The sequence below is a fragment of the Hyla sarda genome, chromosome 1 (assembly GCF_029499605.1).
Source record: "Hyla sarda isolate aHylSar1 chromosome 1, aHylSar1.hap1, whole genome shotgun sequence".
In the NCBI taxonomy this organism is placed as follows: Eukaryota; Metazoa; Chordata; class Amphibia; order Anura; family Hylidae; genus Hyla; species Hyla sarda.
In genome coordinates, this window is record NC_079189.1 from 80,715,558 (window position 1) to 80,737,335 (window position 21,778).

The 21,778-nt window shown below is 42.0% G+C and overlaps 2 protein-coding genes across 6 annotated transcripts in view; one reads left to right on the top strand and one right to left on the bottom strand.

The window, feature by feature from the left end:
* Positions 1–21,442, bottom strand: part of ARAP2 (ArfGAP with RhoGAP domain, ankyrin repeat and PH domain 2) — a 416,250-nt gene extending 394,808 nt beyond the window's left edge. For 3 of the 5 annotated variants that reach the window (XM_056556235.1, XM_056556204.1, XM_056556244.1), the window contains exons 1-2: positions 21,297–21,401; positions 8,148–8,895 (exon numbers count right to left, since the gene is read on the bottom strand). In XM_056556235.1, the coding sequence (XP_056412210.1) occupies positions 8,148–8,809 (662 nt within the window). In that variant the 5' untranslated portion in view covers positions 8,810–8,895; positions 21,297–21,401. Of the gene's footprint in view, positions 1–8,147; positions 8,896–19,443; positions 19,535–21,296 lie in introns of all 5 variants that reach the window. The other 2 variants (XM_056556224.1, XM_056556214.1) reach the window with 2 other exon arrangements.
* DTHD1 (death domain containing 1) overlaps positions 20,457–21,778 on the top strand; it is a 118,765-nt gene continuing 117,443 nt past the window's right edge. The window contains exon 1 of the mRNA XM_056556277.1: positions 20,457–20,705. The gene's annotated coding sequence lies outside the window, so the exon portion shown is untranslated. The remainder of the gene's footprint in view (positions 20,706–21,778) is intronic.

Genomic DNA, 21,778 nt, shown 5'->3' on the forward strand with positions numbered 1-21,778 from the left:
AGCAGATGAGTTACGTCCTCTCCCGGCTTCTCTGTGCGGCATCACGGATGTCACTTTTCGGCGGCGACTGCAGGAAATGAAAAGGGACGTGAGTGATGCTGCACAGGGAAGCCGGCAGAGGACGTAACTCATCTGCTTCACTGACCCCGCAAGACTCTCCGCCTGACCTGCCGAAGCGCAGACAGGTAAGGAAAATAAACAAAACTATAAAAAGCAGGGAAAGGGGGAATGATGAGGGAGGGGGGAGGGAGGGAAAATGAAAAGTAAAACTCACTTGTTTTCTCCCACACTATCCACAGGTACTGGTGGATTGTGCGGGAGACACTGATTAAAAAGTAGCGCAGATCCGGGCAAGGTAGGGCTAATTTTAATCAGCATCTCCCGCACTATCCACCACAACAGTACCAGTGGATAATGCGGGAGAAAACAACTTGGCTCTACTCACTTTAATAGAACTCTGAGAACAGGTGTGCTCTGTTTTTCTAATCCTGGAAACTGCCATTAAGAAATTATATCTCATAGACAGAGTGGAGGCTAGGTTGAGCATGATCATAAGGGATGAGCTAATCGAATCTGACAAATCCAAATTTGTTACGAATTTCAGGGAAAATTTGATTTGCAACAAATGCGAATTTCATCATGCGAATTGCTTAAGTAAACTCCATTTAGTGCGGTCCAAGCTCCAGGGCATCTAAAATGACCGATCCACATGTGATGACATGGGGCAAGGAATCCTGGGAAGGCGGGAACCAGGGTTGGCGGGATGACCCTGAATCACAATGCAGCATGCAGTCTATCAGCAGCCAGCCACCCCTGTGATGTCACAGCCCTATGTAATCGGCAGCCATCTTGCAGCCAGTCACTTCAGCCTTTTATTGCAGAGAGAGGGACAGACAGCGCTGTGTGTTGCATAGAAAAGCATTTTTACAGCAGCGATTCCCCTCCCAGTCATATCAGCGTTCTACTGCAGAGAGGCACAGAGAGCAGTGTGTGTTGCACAGAAAAGCATTTTTACATCAACGATTCACCTCCCAGTCACATAAGCGTTCTACTGCAGAGAGGGACAGAGAGCAGTGTGTGTCGCACAGAAAAGCTTTTTTACAGCAGCGATCAACCTCAAGCTAAAATCCAGCCTAGAAGCACTGATAGGGAAGGGAGTGAGACTGAGACAGAAAGTGCAATTTTGGGTGTAGTACCGACTGTGTGCTGCAGAACTGGTGTGTACAACAGCTGAAAAGCTAACAGTAGCGAGCCAGTTAAGGTGAGCAGAGCACTAAAAGCATATTGTCCTCTATTAAGTGTAACCTTTGCGTACATCTAAGTGGTGTACCATTTTTTTCCTGTTAAAGTCTCAAGAGCCTAGATACTATGAAAGGCCAGCCAAAAGTACACATCTGCTGGTGTTGTAGACAAATAATGTTTTAAGCATACTGGCGTGCATTGTCCTCCCCTCATCTAAGTGGTGTACTATTTTGTTCCTGTTAAAGTCTTAAGGGCCTAGGTACTGTGAAAGGTAAGGTAAAAGTACATAAATACTGTTTTAAGCATTGTGGAGCGTATTGTACTCCCCTCATATACGCACAGAAGTGCAGAGAAGTGCCAGGACGTGCAAGGAGGAGTGGCAGAGGCCTAAACTCATAAGGCAGAGGTTGCAGCAGCCTAGGGGAGAGTGGCAGCAGGAGTCGCAGTGAGAGGCCTGAGCTCCTGGTGTCTGCTAGCGGTCGTGTCTCGACCAGCAACCCATCTGCTGCCATCGATTGGTTAATATGGTCATCCACTTCATAACAGGTGACATCTGATACCCCCAGTCAACAGTCGGTGGGTTCCTCAGAAACAGCCCTCAGTTGGCATGGCCAAGGAGCAGTCCCTGTCCTTCCATTGCCTCTGTCCTATGCTGTTCCCTCCCCCACAGAAGTATCTTTTGCTGTGGGTTCAGCTCCACTATTTAGTGAGGACGATCTACTAGAGGACAGTCAGCAGCTACTGCTCAGCCAAGAAGTGGAGGAGACACCCGCCGCTTCCTATGCTAGGCGGGCAAGTAGTGATGAGGAGAGTGGCGTGGGAGGTGGTGTTGTGAGCATTCAGGCTCCTGAAGCAGACACTGTTGAGGAACAGGAGGAGGACATCAGTGAAGTGCAGACATAACCCGATGATGATAAAGCCGATCGCACTTGGGAGCCGGGTGCAAAAGGGGCTTCATCATCATCATCATCATCAAGAGAAGAGAGTTGCAAGTTGCCATGAGGCAGCAAGGTGGTATCATGGCTGGCTGTCAGCATGGTGGCAGAAGTGGAACATCTGTAGCAAAAAGTGCCCGAGGTACACCACCTGCTTCGCGGCAGCCTACCTTCCCAAGAGGTAGTAGAACAGGGGTTTCTGGAGTGGGCGGCAATGGCAGTCAATCAGTGCGGACTGTTGGTGGGAAAATCAGCTACACGGCAGTGTGGCAGTTTTTCATCAAGCATCCGGAGGATGTTAACCTGGCCACATGCAAGATGTGTCGGCAGAAGGTGAAGCGTGGCCAGGGTTCCAATGCTGGCACCACGGTCTGGGAGAACCATGGCTCCGATGTGGTGGTCCAGCCTGTTGCATCACCCAGTGTCATGCCATTCCCTGTTTCAGCCTGCAAAAGCTCCACCACCTCAGCTGAAGAGAACTGTGTGTCATACCCATCTTCTGTCGCTCCAGATGCTCCTGCTCCTCCTACTTCAAGTCAGTCATTCTGTCAGCCAATCCATCGGCAAAGCCATGTCAAAGAGTCAACAGTATGTGCCCACTCATGAAACGGCACAGAAGCTTAATGTGCTCCTGTTCAAGCAGCTGGTGCTGCATTCCTTCCCTTTTCAAGTGGTGGACTCTGCACCTTTCAGAGAACTGATGGTTTGTGCCGAGCCGAGGTGGAGAATGCCAAGCTGTCATTTCTTTGCGAAGAAGGCAGTACCAGCCCTGCACAATTTTGTGGAACAGAAGGTGGACCAGTCCTTGAGCCTGTCGGTGTGTACCAAAGTGCACAACAGCGCCGACATATGGAGATGTAACAATGGTCATGGACAATACATGTCCTTTATGGCCCACTGGGTAAATGTGGTTCATGCACAGCCACAAAAGCAACTTGGACAGGTCACGCTGCTTCTACCTCCACACTCTCAGGCCATTGGTCCTGTGACAGTGTACGACTCTGCCTCCTCATCCTCCACCGTGTCCTCAGCCTCCACTGGTCTCAGTCAGAGTGCCCCTCCAGCATACCATGTGTGCAGGGCACGGCGTTGTCATAGTGTTCTTCACATGGTTTGCCTTGGTGAGCAGAGTCACACAGGGGAGGAACTGCTAAAAGTCATTCAGCAAGAAATTGAATCAGAGGGAGGAAAAAGTGACCTACTACAGAGGCATCCTATGTAGTCAGTTGGCCGATGCATATCGGTACCATTGTTCATCCTCTCGCAGGTCTGAATCGGGGGGCCTCCTGCGCTCACCTTCCACTGCCATGGCTGCTGGGGAGGGGTGGGGTGCAAGAGCAGTACCAGCTCCATCAGCAGCAGCCTGAGTCTACAGTCGCTGATGAGTAGCTTTCTTCACCCGCTTAGTGAAGCAACTCACCAGCAGCAGGTAGACCTGGAGCAGGACCTGAACCAGCAGGTGGTGGCATATCTTGACATGAACATGCCAACACACCTTGAAGATCCGCTGGACTTCTGGGCAGCCAAACTTGATTATCCTATACCATCTAGTATTGATATGATGCAAAGACCTCTAAAAGGTGGAAGGGAACAACATATGGTACATTGTAACCAATGGCAAGTGTTACTCGCCCTAAAAAGGGAGGTCCCACACAGGAACCACTCCCCCTAACACTGCCATTTTCCAGGGTTTTTAGGTGGAAATAGAGAGCGTTTCTTGTGTGGGGCTGTCCTTTTTTGGGTGAGTAACACTTGCCAAGAAGGGAATTAATAGGGCGAGAGTAGGGCCTCACAGGGGAAGTTTTTACCTCCACCTGCAACAATGGACAATACGTTGTTCCCTTTCACCTTTTCAAGGAAAGTGTTACTTGTTTTAAAAAGGGTGGCCCTACACAGGAACCAATCCCTATTTCCCCCTAAAAATCCTGGGAAATGGCAATGTTTGTAGGTGGAAATAGGGAGAGGTTCCATCTTTAGGGCGTGTAAAACTTGCCAAGAAGGGAATTAATCATGCGAGAGTAGGGCCTTACAGGGGAGGTTTTTACCCCCACCGGTTACAATGGACCATACATTGTTCCCTTCCACCTTTTAGAGGTCTTTGCATTACATCAATACTTAGTGGTGTAGGTGGCACATGGTGTTTTTTGCACAATTTCCTTTTGTTTGATTTAAAAAAAATTTGCATCCATATATTTTATCCTAAGCATATTATTAAAAGTTATGTTTTACGTAATGCATATCCTCAATACTTTGGGGCTGCCCTTTTTAGGCACTATATGGTCCAGGCACTATATGGTCTCCTCATCCAAACATCACCTCCATGCTGGGTCATTCAGACACTATATGTTCTATTCATGCTGCCGCCACCTCCATGCTGTGTCATTCAGCCACTATATGTTCTCCTCATGCTTCAGTCACCTCCTGGCTGTGTCATTCAGCCACTACGTGGTCTCCTCATGCTGCCGCCAACTCCAGGCTGTGTCATTCAGCCACTATATGCTCTCCTCATACTCAGTCTTTGTGCAGTTATTCTGATAGTGATGCCTCTGATCTGCATGTCATACTTAACCCCTTAAGGACCGGAGGTTTTTCCGTTTTTGCATTTTTGTTTTTTGCTCCTTGCCTTTAAAAAATCATAACTCTTTCAAATTTACACCTAAAAATCCATATGTTGGCTTATTTTTTGCGCCACCAATTCTACTTTGTAATGACGTCAGTCATTTTGCCCAAAAATCTATGGTGAAGCAGGAAAAAAAATCATTGTGCGACAAAATTGAAAAAAAAAACGCTGTTTTGTAACTTTTGGGGGCTTCCGTTTCTACGTAGTACATTTTTCGGTAAAAATGACACCTGATATGTATTCTGTAGGTCCATACGATTAAAATGATACCCTATTTATATAGGTTTGATTTTGTCGGACTTCTGGAAAAAATCATAACTACATGCAGGAAAATTAATACGTTTAAAATTGTCATCTTCTGACCCCTATAACTTTTTTATTTTTCCGTGTATGGGGCGGTATGAGGGCTCATTTTTTGCGCCGTGATCTGAAGTTTTTAACGGTACCATTTTTGCATTGATAGGACTTATTGATCACTTTTTATTCATTTTTAAATGATATAAAAAGTGACCAAAAATGCACTATTTTGGACTTTGGAATTTTTTTGCGCGCACGCCATTGACCGAGCGGTTTAATTAATTATATATTTTTATAGTTCGGACATTTCCGCACGCGGTGATACCACATATGTTTATTTTTATTTTTATTTACACTCTGTTTTTTTTTTTTATTGGAAAAGGGGGGTGATTCAAACTTTTAATAGGGGAGGAGTTAAATGATCTTTATTCACTTTTTTTTTCACTTTTTTTTTGCAGTGTTATAGGTCCCATAGGGACCTATAACACTGCACACACTGATCTTCTATGTTGATCACTGGTTTCTCATAAGAAACCAGTGATCAACGATTCTGCCGCATGACTGCTCATGCCTGGATCTCAGGCACTGAGCAGTCATTCGGCGATCGGACAGCGAGGAGGCAGGTAGGGGCCCTCCCGCTGTCCTGTCAGCTGTTCGGGATGCCGCGATTAGCCGCGGCTATCCCGAACAGCTCGACTGAGCTAGTCGGGAACTTTCACTTTCACTTTTAGCCGCGCGGCTCAGCTCTGAGCGCGCGGCTAAAGGGTTAATAGCGCGCGGCGCCGCGATCGGCGCTGCGCGCTATTAGAGGCGGGTCCCGGCTTCACTATGACGCCGGGCCCGCCATGATATGACGCGGGGTTACTGTGTAACCCAGCGTTATATCAGAAGAGCAGGACCAAGGACGTACCGGTACGTCCTTGGTCCTTAAGGGGTTAAAGGGTACCTTTCATCAAAAAAACTTTTGATATATTATAGATTAATGTATGCAGAATAACTTTCCAATAGCATGTTATTAAAAAATATGCTTCATTCTATTTAATTTTCCACTTTGAAAAAATGACCACTAGGGGTCTACCTACCAGTCCTTTTTTATAGATTTCAGACTCATACAGGAGTCCTAAATCTCAGATTGTATCCGTATCACAGACAAACTCACCACTGCACACTGCCAGGGAGCAATGTTGTGCTTGTCTGTGTCCCGGATGCAGTCTGAGATTTGGGACTTCTGCATGAGTCTGAAATCTATAAAAAAAAAGGACTGGTAGGGAGACCCCTAGTGGTCATTTTTTCAAAGTGGAAAATTAAATAGAAAGAAGCATATTTTTTAATAACATGCTATTGGAAAGTTATTCTGCATACATTAATCTATCAAAAGTTTTTTTGATGAAAGGTACCCTTTAATAACAGTATTATTTCACTAACCCAGCACATACACTATGTGTGTTACAGCAAGGCAAAGTGTTCTACACCCCTAATTTGGCTCTCTGTAGGCCATAAATAGCCATTTTTAAAAGTGACTCACTGCAAAAAAATTCGGACCGAAACAAATGTTTTCGGAAAATTCGGCAAATCGGCAGAATTTTATTTTTCTAAAATTCACTCATCTCTAATGATCATGATAGTATTCACAAGTGTTAAAAAATGTTAAAATTTTTGGGGTATTTGTTTTTTATTGAAAATGATTTCCCCATGAAAAACTGTTTTTGTAAATACACATGATATGTAATAAGTGTGTAATCACTGGGGCTTTCATTGATCAGCAGTCAGGCATATGCGCTGCTGCTTTTCTTTACACGATATCCAAGTGAGCTAACTTTGTCAGTCCCCCAGAGTTGAATAGAGTGGTAGTGCTCATTTCCATTTGCTCCTCCATTCAAACTAGGAGCATAGTACTTTGTTATCATGATTGGTAAAGGATATTAAGGTGGAGCCCCCCAGTTATCAGATACTACTATCTATCAAGTGAATAGTTGATTATTGTTGCCCATGGAAAACCATATCAGTCATCCCATTGCAAAGTACTCATGTTGCAGGAAATTTTTGTTAATAGGCTTTAACATGTATTAATGACAAACGCCATCCTTATCAGATAATCTGCCTGCATGGATGGGAGCTGAGCAGCAGTTGCCCAGTGCCACCATTACACAAAGAATGGCACAGGGCTCCCAGCCCCAACCACTGTGTAGTGTGGGGCACCAAACAACTGATTAATTGGGATGCTGGGTGTCAATCATCAAGTCAAGGAAAACTTCTTTAAGGCAAGATTTAACCATTTGTTGAAATGTAAAGAGTACAAGTATTACTTTGAAGCTAAAAGAAAAAAAACAACTATTCATAATCCTAAGCATTTAGAAAACAAAACAAAAAAAAAAAAGATCAACAAACCACTAAATGATAATTAGGGATTTAAAAAGTCATGAGGATCTGATGGTCCTATCCGTCATCATCATCCCAATCAACAGGGAAAAACTCTTTCCCGCTGGGTGAAGACTCACATGAATTGTGTACTTGGCTTTGAATAATGGTAATGCGAAATATATCTATGAATGACATTTACATTTAATGATTTTTCCTATCATAATAATTTTTTTACGGTGGAACAATCAACCAAGAATAACAATAGGCTAAAACACAGTTCTATTTTACTGACTTTCGTGAATTATCATTACAATCTCCTATTAAAAAAAAAAAAAAAAAGGCACATAAACCTTGCAATTTCCAATAAACTTGACCCAAAATAAACTATGAACCGAAAATTTGATTGTATTTGGGTACCTTAAAAGAAAACTTTCATGCTGCTGAATTAATAGTGATCTGGGTGGTCCCTGGTGGCTTCTCCCTGCTCACCAGCCATGATGGATAGATGTATCCATGTTTTGGCATAAGGAAAGATTTATCAGTCAGGGCCAGTAGGGCAGGCAGAAGCCACCAGGGACCACCCAGATAATTTGTGATTCAGAAACATGAAAGTTCTGACAGGTTTCCTTAATGACTAGTTTAGAATTTTAAATATTACATAAAATATATATTACTAAAATATTAAAACTTACACGTTGTAAAATGTAGAAAATGGTAAATCCGGGACAGGTCTATTTCTTAGTATGAATGATCTTGTAGGAGTTGTTGTCACTTTAGTTTTCTTCATAAAATCAAGATTCATTTCTTGGTATAATTCATTATCAATCATGGGTCCTTGGAATTCAAAAAAGTGTTCAGTGTCCTCCTGTCCTTGATAATCCAATGTTTTATCACAACTTTCACCACAGGGCTCAGGGTTTTTTTCATGGCCATTGTGTTCTATAGATGTTCCATCACCAGTTTTTTCATGCATCCCATAATCCACTGCTGTAGCTGTACTATATTCCATTAGAAGATTATTGACTTCTGAATCTATAGCAATGAATTCTTCACCAAAAATTGCCCTGTCTTCATCACTTATTGACAAGATGCTTTGGCTTGTCATTTCTTTTTCAGTTTTAGGTTGATCAAGATCCCTACAGTCCTTTTCCAATTCGTCTTGTATCTTTTTGAGGATTCTCTTCCTATGTCCTGTAAGTGAGACTCCCATTTCCTGTAATCTTTCATGATTTAATTGTGCACAGTCTGAAAATGTTCTATATCCTAATGTACTGAAAATTGACTGATAAATTTCCAAATGAATGTCAGTGAGCATTTGGTCAACTGGATATTTGTTGTCAATGTCGGAGGCCATTATGGAACTCTAAAATGAGTGTATGCATCACCCATAGATGACTTGGGTTAACAAGTGCGGAAACATTTCACGTACAATGTCATTATCTAGAAAAGCAAGGACAATAAATTATTATAAACTTATTCTATCAATTCAAACATTAAAAGACAGTAAAGTAGAATAAACTTTCCTAACTGAAAACATTTTTTTGGGGTAAAAGAATAATATAATAAATGTATGTTGTAAAAAAAATGACTCATTAAAACTAGACTTGAGGGATATTTTGAAAAGTTTGGTTCACTGGGCTCGCAGAGCTTTTCAAAAAGGTTCAGTTTGCAGCGAATAAGTTCTAACCAAACCAGCAATTCAATTTCCCATAAAACTAGTGTATAACATTGCCTAAGAGCACTATTGGTTTTGTATTCTTTTAAAACTAAAGTAAAGCAGATGCCTGCTCATGTTAAAAAGCACACAAAAGTTTCGGAAGACGCAATGGCAAGCATTCAAAATATTCTCCCTTTTTGCAGGAACAACCGTTTTTTTGGTTGAAAAGTGAACATGCAATGGCTTTTACCAAGTGGTTAAAAAATTCTCCCTTTTGGGAGTTGCAATAGGATTTATGTCCCAAAATAATGAAGACAAAATAGCTTTTGTAAGAAAATCCGAAAAAAAAATTCATCCACTTCTTGGAGATCATGGGTTGCGTGTGTGTAGGCCTGGCTGGTAGTGGAAGCAGCAAGAGTGTAGAAAGTTGTATCAAACAAACAACAGGCTGGGGCGGACTGGTGGTACTATAGTGGCCAGCAGACAAAAGGCAGTGGTGGACTAGTGATAGTTGGAGTAGCCCGCAGACAACAGGAAATAGTGGACTAGTGATAACTGTAGTAGCCAACGGACAGCAGGTAGTGGTGGACTCACTTGTCCATGGGGCCTAAGTTCATGGTGTCTGTAAGTGAAAGGGCACAGCTTAGGAATGTATCAACCTGGATGTTCAGGTGGTGTTGTACATCCTTTTGGTGTTGATTCATGTCAGGTTGAAATAAGGGATGTAAAAACTTTGTCATAATGTACTCCATTGTGAAGATGCTGCTGCTGCTCCTACCCCTTGCAGGGGTAGCACTGGCTGAGGGAATGGACACCTGTTAGCAGGTGCTTGCTGTGGAAAATGGTGGCATCCCTTATCCCTTTGACTGCATCTCAAAATTTTCCCCGGGTCCCACTTTGTCATTCTTCTCATCCAGATCCTCCTCAGGAAGAACATCCATATTGCTGCCCATCAGATGTAATTGTTGAATCATTGCTGCGAGCATTTACTATAGAAGGAATTTCAGCAGCATAACATCACTAATTTCACTGTTGTCCTTGCTGACAAATCTTGTTGCCTTTTGAAAGGCCTGAGCATGTCATGGGTATCTTTAACCCCTTAACGACGAAGGACGTATATTTACATCCTCTGCCGGCTCCCGCAATATGCCGCGGGGTCACGCAGTGACCCTGCGTCATATTGGGTCAGTCCCGGCGGCCATAAACGGCCGGGACCCGCGGCTAATACAGGACATCACCGATTGCGGTGATGCCCTGTATTAACCCTTCAGAAGCGGTGATCAAAGTTGACCGCCGCATCTGAAGTGAAGGTGAAAGTATCCCGGCTGCTCAGTCGGGCTGTTCGGGACAGCCGCGGTTAAATCGCGGCATCCCGAACAGCTTACAGGACACCGGGAGGGCCCTTACCTGCCTCCTCGGTGTCCGATCGGCGAATGACTGCTCCATGCCTGATATCCAGGCAGGAGAAGTCAAGTGCCGATAACACTGATCACAGGCGTGTTATACACGCCAGTGATCTGTGTAAAAAATCAGTGTGTGCAGTGTTATAGGTCCCTATGGGAGCTATAACATTGCAAAAAAAAGTAAAAAAAAAGTGTTAATAAAGATCATTTAACCCCTTCCCTAATAAAAGTTTGAATCACCCTCCATTTCACTACAATTCGCTCTGAACAGGTCACCTCCTTTTCACCTAGTTCCCACACCCTGTCCAAAGCTACATCATCATTATCATCATCAAACTCCTCATCATCATCCCCACTACTCCTCTTAGGATAAACTTCTGATGTCTGATCATGGGCTTCTTGTTCCCCCTCAGCATATCCACCATGATGTCTTACAATATTACCACCGTGTCTTCTATCACAAGTCCCACTAGTGCTATGCTCGGCCACTGCTTCCACCTTCACCACTTCAGCAACACATTCCAAAGACTGACTGTCCTCACACAACTTCTCCTTGTTAACAGGCTGTCTACAAAGGCCACATGCATTGTGCCATGTATTTGTAGATAAAGAGAAATCTAATGACACCTAGCTCAATGTCGTATCATGAGATTCTCCATTCTCCTAAGATGACAAAGAACAAGTCAACCAGTCTACAATGGCTATATTATCCTACAAAATGACACAATCTCTGAAAGAAATGGCCAATTTTCGCTTGCTGCTGCTACAACCATCAACCACTAGGCTGCTGCTGCTACCTGTACTGTGCCTGGGCAATTGGTGGTGCCCACAGTGCTGTTACTTGCACCAACATGCATTCTGTCAGAAGAAATGGCAGGGGTGCTCTTTCTTATACTCCGTCCTCATCCAATAATTTCTTTACCTTATTTATCTTTCTCTTCTTTTTATTTTGAAGTGGTATTTTTGTGTTTTGGGGGGAATTGTCAATCACCAACTAGTCAAATATCAGTCAACTTTTACTCGCACAGCTAGAAATGCTGTTTGTCTTTGTTTTTTTTTTTGTGTTTTTTTTGTTAACACAGAAAATGGGGCCTAATCAACATTCACTGTCACAGCAAGAAATGCATTTTTTTGTGTGAAACCCAGCTAGAATAGCTTTTCATTTATTTATTTATTTTTAACAGAAAATACAGGTAATGTGGCATAAAAAGCCCAGTCAGCTTTGACTCTCACAGCTAGAAATGGTGTTTTCATGTTAAATTAAATCCAGCTAGAAACACTGCTTTTTTTTTTTTTTTTTGTTAAACCCAAAAAATGCTGATATTGTAGCATCAAACCCAATCAACTTTCGCTCTCACAGAAATGTTCTTTTTCTTAAACCCAGCTAGAAATGCTTAGTTTTTTGTTAAATCCAGCAAATAAAGGTAAGGTGGCACAAAAGGCCTAGTCAACTTTTAACACTGTTAGAAATGCTGTTTTTGGTAAAAACATCTAGAAATGTTCTGCTTTTTTTTTTTGTTAAATTCAGAAAATACAGGTAAAATAGAAGTCAGCTCACTGTACAAATGAACTGCTACAATGATTTGCTTTTTGTTGTAGACAGTGTGAAATCTTTCTATGGCTGGGCTCGCTAAAGCAGCCATACTGCTGGAATCCATAGAGCAGAATCACTGGACACAGTACTGTAGGTCAGCACAACGCACAAATGAACTGCTACAATGCTTTGCTCTGTGTTGTAGACAGTGTGATATCTTTCTATATCTGGGCTCGCTAAAGCAATCACACTGCTGGGATTTGTAGTGCAGTAGAAGGGTTTTATCACTCCTTTTCAACCCACCTTTATGATGTCTCCTGATTGGCCTGGGAGCTGTATGCAAAAATGACTGGTTAACCTGCAGTCATATGATCTTGCTGCTAGTTGCAAAGTATTCTGGGCTACCCTGACATCAACTCAGTGTTCCTACTTCCTCATCCTCTGCTAAAATGGCACCTAAATGCCATGTGTTCCTCCGCCCTTCTCCTATGATAGTGCCATTGCCAGGCTTGTATGAAGCAAACCTGGCCAAGTTCTAATGCTTTCTGGACATCATTTACAAAAGTTCCCAGCGAATGCAGGTTCTATAGTTTTGGACAGCTAATCTCTAGTTAAAACCAAGAAAAAGTGAAACTGTCCTTCTGTATAGTTAGTAGATACCCTAGACATCTACATACAGAGCATCACTGTGGTCTTGGTAACCTTTGTGTCCTGCAGCATTGGGGTCCTTGGTTCCAATGTAATGACCTCACTGTCAAGACTGTAATGTACTCATTGTGTTTTGTGGGTTTTTCTATAAAAAAATCATTTTGCAATAGATCCTGTTAGGGTTGAAATATTGCTTTTTGCTATGAGGAATACATTTTTACACTTGATCTTACTTACTCACCTCTTGGAGCCTGTTACAATTGACTTTTTGGCCTTAATAAATGAGCAACATCAAGGGACTGATACCATAATGCTGCCAAAATGCATACCACATATTCTACCTCTTCTTCTGAAATGCAAAGCGTAGTTGATAATACTTTTTAGTATTTGTTTTTTTTGTTAAAGGAATGACTGCACATACCACCCAAATGCATGCCAAAAAGATAATCTGTTGGCATGCATCATTAGGTACATGGGGCATATAGAAATTCACTGTCTTCAACCAGAACTTTGGTAGTGTATTTGGTGACTGTACTCTTAATAGGCATTGTGATTTTTATTTGTATTCAGGTGAAATGTAATTATTATTATTAATTATTATTCTGTAAACATGCAGATGAAACAGAGCTGTGTTTGGTTTTTGGCATGAACAATTATAAACCAATGATTCTACAACTCCACTACAGGTAGAAGAGACTATAGGGCTCGTATATAAAGTTTGTTGATTCCTTTTTCTCTAGTTTTTAATTGCCTGGACTATTTAACACTGTCAGCTATGTGGAGGAGGTTGGTTATGAGCAGCATCGGGAAAGTAGGTACTTCACATTAACCCCTTAAGGACTCATTTGGGCCTTAAGAACTCAGACAATTTTATTTTTACGTTTTCATTTTTTCCTCCTCGCCTTCAAAAAATCATAGCTCTTTTATATTTTCATCTACAGACTAGTTTGAGGGCTTGTTTTTTGTGCGACCAGTTGTTCATTGTAATGCCATCACTCACTTTACCATAAAATGTATGGAACAACAAAAAAAATACTATTTGTGTGAGGAAATTAAAAAGAAACCGCAATTTAGCAAATTTTGGAAGGTTACGTTTTCACGCCATACAATTTACGGTAAAAATGACATGTGTTGTTTATTCTTTGGGCCAATATGATTAAAATAATACCCATGATAACATACTTTTCTATTACTGTTACGCTTAAAAAAAAAATCGCAAACTGTAACCAAATTTCCAACATCTCCCCCAAGATTTCCAAATTTTGAAGACCTATAACTTTTAAAATTTTCTGTATAAGCGGCAGTATGAGGCTAATTTTTTGCACTGTGATCTGTACTTTTTATTGATACCATTTTGCTTATATAATACTTTTAAGACTTTTTTTATAAAATTTTTTTTGGGAATAAAATGTTATTAAAAAAAAGCAGCTATTTTGGACTTTTTTTTTTTTACGTTCATGCCATTCACTGTACGGTATCATTAACATTTTATTTTAATAGTAGGGATATTTACACATGCGGCGATACCAAATATGTATATAAAATATTTTTTTTTACACTTTTCTGGGGGGAAATAGGAAAAATGGGACAATTTATGTTTTTATTGGGGGAGGGGGTTTTTAATTTTTTTTTTTTACTTTTGCTTTTACACTTTAATAGTCCCCATAGGGGACTATTTATAGCAATCAATTTGATTATATTACTAATACTGTTCAGTGCTATGCATAGGACAGAGCACTGATCAATATTATCGGTCATCTTCTGCTCTGGTCTGCTCGATCGCAGACCAGAGCAGAAGACCCGTGGAAGGCAGTGAAGGCAGGTGAGGGGACCTCCAGCTGCCATGCTGGATGATCGGATCGCCGCGGCAGCGCTGCGGGCGATCTGATCATCCAGTCAAAGTACCGCGATGCTGCAGATGCCGTAATCTGTATTGATCACGGCATCTCAGGGGTTAATGGCGGACATCCGCTCGATCGCTGTCCACCGTTATGGGCGGGTCCCTCGCTGCTATCAGCAGCCGGGACCTGCCGCGCATGAAGCTAGCATCGCTCCAATGCTCTCGGTTATGCTTAGGACGTAAATGTACGTCCTGGTGCGTTAAGTACCAGCTCACCAGGACGTACATTTATGTCCTGCGTCGTTAAGGGGTTAAGGCACTTAATGTGCTTTAAGTAAAGTTTGTGAGAATAAATGTAGTGCTGTGTTCATGGCAAAAATTGCTTATTGTTCAAAGTTTAACCCCTGGGTTATCTGAAGAGCCTGTGCTTAGTGTGCACCTACATGGAGGCTAGAACATATCGGCATTCCAGGAAAATAGTGAGGTTCCAGTGGCTGGCCACTGGTGAACAGTGAACAGTGAGGTGCTGAGAGTGTGGGTGTTGTTAGTAGAGACCTTGTACCATAAGGAGTACTTCAAAAAGATGCCTAGAGAGGTGTCACCGAGATAGGGAACTGACCATTTGTGTGGGCTGCCTTTGGTTAAGGGCTTAAAGGGGTATTCCAGGATTTGTTTTAATTTAACTATGCTACAGGGGTTGTAAAGTTAGTGTAGTGATGGCGGTCTCGCAATTATTCTGTGGTTTTCTCCCCAATATTTATTTTTTACAGCATACAAAATTACTGCTGTCTCAGGTTTTTTATAGGTTGCAATGTGTCCGAGACCTGACATCACTAGTCAGCTGATGACAGGCCGCCTGTCTGCTTCAAATGGGTGGAGTGGTCGCTTGGTGGGAGAGAGATAATTCTGCAACTAATTGTATTTTTGCTACAGCTGTAGGCACCCTGATTGGAAAACACAGGTCTTTTGAATGAATGCAGCTCATTTATGTTTCAGTGGGTGGGAAGGCTGATGTGTGGGAGGGGAGAAATGGAATTATGGGATTTGTAGGCAAAGAAGGAAACTGAAATAGAAAATACCAGTTCACAAAGCGACAGCCACAGTGTTGATGGTAATCTCACAACATAGCCATTTAGATCCAAGACATGCGCAAATCCTTCCTAAGCATGTCCTTTACTGTCTGGCAGGTGCATACTAAAATCACCTTATCGTGGATAAACACTTTAACTGTGGAGGTGGGCAGCTAGCAGGACTTAGGGGAGGGGATATATAATTACATGACTGTATGTTGTTCTTACATAAAAGCTATTTATGGAGTACTAGCTGAGAACCCGGCGTTGCCCAGCTTTTCCTTCCTAATCCTTGTTGGGGAGGAAAATCAACTAAGGAGAAAGCTTTTGACTTCATATCCAGTCCTCATACATTGTTTTCATATACCAAACCCCATAGCCCGACCTCCTATCCCGACCTCCTATCCCGTCCTCCTATCCCGACCTCATATCCCGTCCTACTATCTCGACCTCCTATCCTGACCTCCTATGCTGACCTCCTACCTCATCCTCCTATCCTGTCCTCCTATCTCGACCTCCTACCTTGACCTCCTATCCCGACCTCCCATCCCTTCCTCCTATCTTGACCTCATATCCCATCCTCCTTTCCCGTTATCCTATTTTGACCTCCTATCCCTTTCTCCAATCCCGAACTCCTATCTTGACCTCCTATCTCGACCTCCTATCTCGACCTCCTGTCCCGACCTCCTATCCCGACCTCCTATCCCGACCTCCTATCCCGACCTCCTATCTCGACCTCCTATCCAGACCTCCTATCGCGACCTCCTATCCCAACCTCCTATCCCGTCCTCCTATCTCAACCTCCTATTCCAACCTCCTATCCCGTCCTCCTATCTTGACCTCCTATTTCGACCTCCTATCCCGTCCTCATATCCCGTCCTCATATCTGAACCTCCTATCTTAACCTCCTATCTTGACCTCCTATCTCGACCTCCTATCCCGTCCTACTATCATGTCCTCCTTTCCCGTTCTCCCATTTCGACCTCCTATCCTGACCTCTTATCCCTACCACCTATCCCGACCTCCTATCCTGACCTCTTATCCCTACCACCTATCCCAACCTCCTATCTCATCCTCCTATCCCCTCCTCCTATCTCGACCTTCTATCCCGACCTCCTATCCCGACCCCCTATCCCGACCTCCTATCCCGACCTCCTATCTCGACCTCATATCCCGACCCGTAATATGTGTACAAGGTGAGCTAGCAAAACCGTTAACAGATTTATTTAACCAATCAATGGTAACAGGAATCATCCCGGAAGGTTGGAAATTAGCAAATGTCGTGCCCATTCACAAGAAAGGTAGTAGGGAGAAATCAAGCAACTATAGGCCAGTAAGTCTGACATCAATAGTGGGGAAATTAATGGAAACCCTACTAAAGGATAGGATTGTGGAACATCTAAAATCCCATGGATTGCAAGATGAAAAAGAACAAGGGTTTAATTAAGGGAGATCATGTCAAACAAATCTTATAGATTTTTTTGACTGGGTGACTAAAATAATAGATGGCGGAGGGGCAGTTGACATTGCATATCTAGATTTTAGTAAGGCTTTTGACACTGTCCCACATAGAAGACTTATCAATAAACTACAGTCATTGAGCTTGGACTCCCATATTATTGAGTGAATTAGGCAGTGGCTGAGTAACAGACAACAGAGGACTGTAGTCAATGGAGAATATTCAGAGCAAGGTCTTGTCACTAGTGGGATACCTCCGGGATTTGTACTGGGACCAATTTTGTTTAATATCTTCATTAGTGATATTACAGAAGGTCTCGATGGTAAGGTATGTCTTTTTGCTGATGACACAAAGATATGTAACAGGGTTGATGTTCCTGGAGGAATCTGCCAAACGGAAAAGGATTTAGGCAAACTAGAAGAATGGTCAGAACTATGGTAACAGAAATTTAATGTGGATAAGTGCAAAATAATGCACCTGGGGCGTAAAAAACTTCGGGCAGAAAATAGAATATTTGACACTGTCCTGACCTCAATTTCTGAGGAGAGGGATTTAGGAGTAATTATTTCAGAAGACTTAAAAGGTAGGAAGACTTGCTTGGATGTATAGGGAGAGGTATAAGCAGTAGAAAGAGAGAAGTGCTCATGCCGCTGTACAGAACACTGGAGTATTGTGCACAGTACTGGAGGCCGTATCTCCAGAAGGTTATAGATACTCTAGAGAGAGTTCAGAGAAGAGCTACTAAACTAGTACATGGATTGCAGGATAAAACTTACCAGGAAAGGTTAAAGGGCCTTAACATGTATAGCTTGGAAGAAAGAAGAGACAGAGGGGATATGATAGAGACTTTTAAATACATAAAGGGAATCAACACGGTAAAGGAGGAGAGCATATTTAAAAGAAGAAAAACTACCACAAGAGGACATAGTTTTAAATTAGAGGGGCAAAGGTTTAAAAGTAATATCAGGAAGTATTATTTTACTGAGAGAGTAGTGCATGGAATGGCCTTCCTGCAGAAGTGGTCGCTGCAAATACAGTGAAGGAGTGTAAACATGCATGGGATAAGCATAAGGCTATCCTTCATATAAGACAGGGCCAGGGACTATTCATAGTATTCAGACTATTGTGCAGACTAGATGGGCCAAATGGTTCTTATCTGCCGACACATTCTATGTTTCTATATTTCTATGTATTGAAATATCTTCAGCTGTACGGAAGTTATGTGGGAACATACGTTTCTTATTGATTTGCATGGGACTTTAAACAAAAACCCTGACCCTGGCAAATGAGTGTGAGTAAGGGTTAAATTACCTATCCTATGTTTGTTGGTGACATATAAGTAACATATGTGCCAAGTTTCATGATAATATCTTTAGCCGTTTGGACGTGATGCTGGAACATACACACACACATACAGCTTCTAGCTTAAAAAATGACGTACTTTCATACAAACTTTCAACCCCTTTTTCACCCCCTTAAGAGTTGAATTTCGAAAAATCCTTTCTTATTCTTCGTCTACGTCTTAAAAACAACACCTGTGAAAAAAATCAGCTTTCTAGGTCCAAGGGTTTAGGCTGGGCGTTGATGAGTCAGTGAGTCAGGCCTTCTCTTTTTATATATATAGATGTACGTGCAACCAATTTATTGTCACATTTTATAAATCACACATAAATGTTAAGGTATGCTCGAGGCCCTGCAAAGAACATTCATGGGAAGTGTATTGATGTCAAAAGTCACAAATATTTGAGCAATTAAGAGAATTTGCTATAATTTTACCTCTGGCCTTGATCATACGACATTGATAAATTCCTCCCTTGGTGTGGCTGTGACCAAGGTGGAAGAGTCAGAGCCTTTTCCTTTTAAATGCCTGTTAAGAGGTCTGTTGTGGATGCGAAGAAGCCAAAACTAGCTTCAAACCTGGTAGAAACAATTGCAGGGTATAAATAGATGTTGGTTTGTTTGGTATAGATGTGGGTGTCCTGAGGCTTGAGTGTATCTGGTGGTTTGAAGTCTGTAGGTGTAAGTTAAGTGGAGTGGACATGAGACGGGGGGCTGTGCTTTGGGGGTGTAGTAGGGTAGACCCATGTTGGATAGTGACCATCAATTTATTCAGTTAATGTGAACGTGGGTGCTAGTTGTTCTCAGGGCAGCTTGTAATTACTATGAATATAAAACCACCAAGACTACTGTATCAGCTTTTAAGAAACAGTGAAGATTTTGCTGTTCTCTATAGCTGCCAGTTATTGTGTCTTAATTCAATGGTAAATCATCAGAACACAACCTTATACACAGATCAAAAAGTATCTATGGGTTGCAATGCACACCTAACCCTTTAAACTACCTGTTCTTTATGTGTTATAACTAGTACATTTTTTACCTGCAATATAGAGATCTTGTCATAACATGACAAATACTCAGAGCTCTTTATGTTTCATAAGTATTACAATATTGCTGGAGCAATCGTGGAGCTGAAAAATTAGGCAATGCAAAGTTTTTATCAAGACATTGATGCACTAAACCAATGACAGAGATGTCCTACAATGACTGAATTATAGTTCTGGAAACTGTATCCGATATTAACCAACATTATACAAATCCTTTTTAGTTATAACAATAAGGCATAAATATTTGTTTTAGGGAGGTTTCACACACACAGCATTTTTAGGCAACAGTTCACTGAAGCCTAAAGTGGATTAAAAACTGCAGTGGCACTTTTCCAAAACACACTGTCCACAGTTACATTAGCATAAGTGGAGATATAGAAATCAATGTTTCCTCATTTGAAAATAATAATCTTTATTTGTGAAAAAAATTTAACAAATACTTGTTGTCCATAGCAACCGATTACAGTGCAGATTTAGGGAGGATTTATGGGAAAAAAAACTTGTGCAGCTTTAATTTTTTTTTTTTTTTAAATAAGAGCTGAAATCTGAAATTGGTTGCTATGGACAACTGCTCTATTGTTCCTTTGAACACATTTTGATACATTTCCCCTGTAAGGTTTATAGAGCAGTCTAAAGACTGACCCTAAATAAGTTCTGGTTGGATTCTATGCTCAACAAGAATCTTTCTTTTTCTGTTGGTATATTTATATATGTATATATATATATATATATATATATATATATATATATATATATATATATATACTGAAGAAGCTGTTAACTGCCTTTGAGGTAATAAAACACATCAGGGTAGCAGACCCAATCTTATCTAATTAGATAAGGGGAAAGAAATAGACAGATGCCATCCCAGTGGTCCTAGTCTTCAGCAGCTCCTGTCAGTGTATGAGAAGTACAGGGACGTGCACACATAGGGCTCAAAGGGGGCTTGAGCCCCTGCCTTTTCATGCACCTGCCCATTAATGGCCTTTTTTTTTTTTTTTTTAAAGGTGTGAGGCACAGAGGCACAGGGGCAGGAGTATATAGAGGCACAGCTTGTAGAGATAACAGCAGAGGACAAGAAGAAAGAGCAGACACAAGTGTTAGGAAGTGACATCTTGTCATACAGGCATTCTCTGGACACTGTTTCCCGGGGTCCTGCTGCTGCTGACGGCCTCTCCCCCTCCCTGCTCCTCTCTGGGTAAGGAAAGGAAGAGATGGAGGATAGAAGATCAGCTGGAGCTGCCATGAGGGGACAGTAAGTGATCATCAGCCGGGTCTGTCAGGGAGGACTGTAGGGACGGTGGACTGTGTGAGGGGACTTAGAAGAGTCCACAGTGACAATAAGTGATGATCAGCAGGGTGGTCTGTCAGGGAGGACTGGCCTCCTCTGTACAAGCAGCTTCAGGGAAATTATAGTGTGTTTTTGTGTTGTTTTGTTTTTTTCCTTATTTATTCTGATATACACTATGGGGAAGATTTCACAAGACCTGTCCAGAGAAAAAGTTGCCCATAGCAACCAATCAGATTTCTTATTTTACTTTTGAAAAGGCCTCTGAAAAATTAAAGAAAGGATCTGATTGGTTGCTATGGGCAACTTTTCCTCTGGACAGGTCTTGTTAAATCTCCCCCATATTGTCGGCCACCTACAGTACCTGAAAAGCTTAGTCGAGCATAGTTGTTCTTTCCCTCCCTATAAACCAGTGCTTCCCAACCAGGGTGCCTCCAGTTGGTACAAAACTACAACTCTCAACCAAAGGTTGTCCAGGCATGCTGGGAGTTGCAGTTTTGCAACAGCTGGAGGCACCCTGCTTGGGAAACACTGCTATAAACCAATTGTGTTACCCACCTGTGCCCCTATAATGCCATTCCACATCTGTATCTTCCCCACATCATCAGTCCCTACAATCTTTGTATTGTCCCACCTTTCTTGTGGACCTGTCCAGAGGAAAAGTTGCCCATAGCAACCAATGAGATTGCTGCTTTCAGTTTTCAAAGGCCTTGTTAAAAATGAAAGAAGCAATCTGATTGGTTGCTATGGGCAACTGGACAACTTTTCCTCTGGACAGGTTTTGATAAATCTCCCCCATTTTGCTGCAGAATTTCTGCTGGTAATTCAATAACAAAATCCACAGTATAAAATCTGAAGCAAAAAAAATCTGTAGCAAAATCCCAATGGCTGAATTCACACTGTAAAGCACAACTCTATTGCTTATGATAAATAACTATTGTGCAGAACCAATTTGGCTTCTAAATACCTTAAAGGGGTACTTCTTTTTTTTTAAAGAACTGGTGCCAGAAAGTTAAACAGATTTCTAAATTACTGCTATT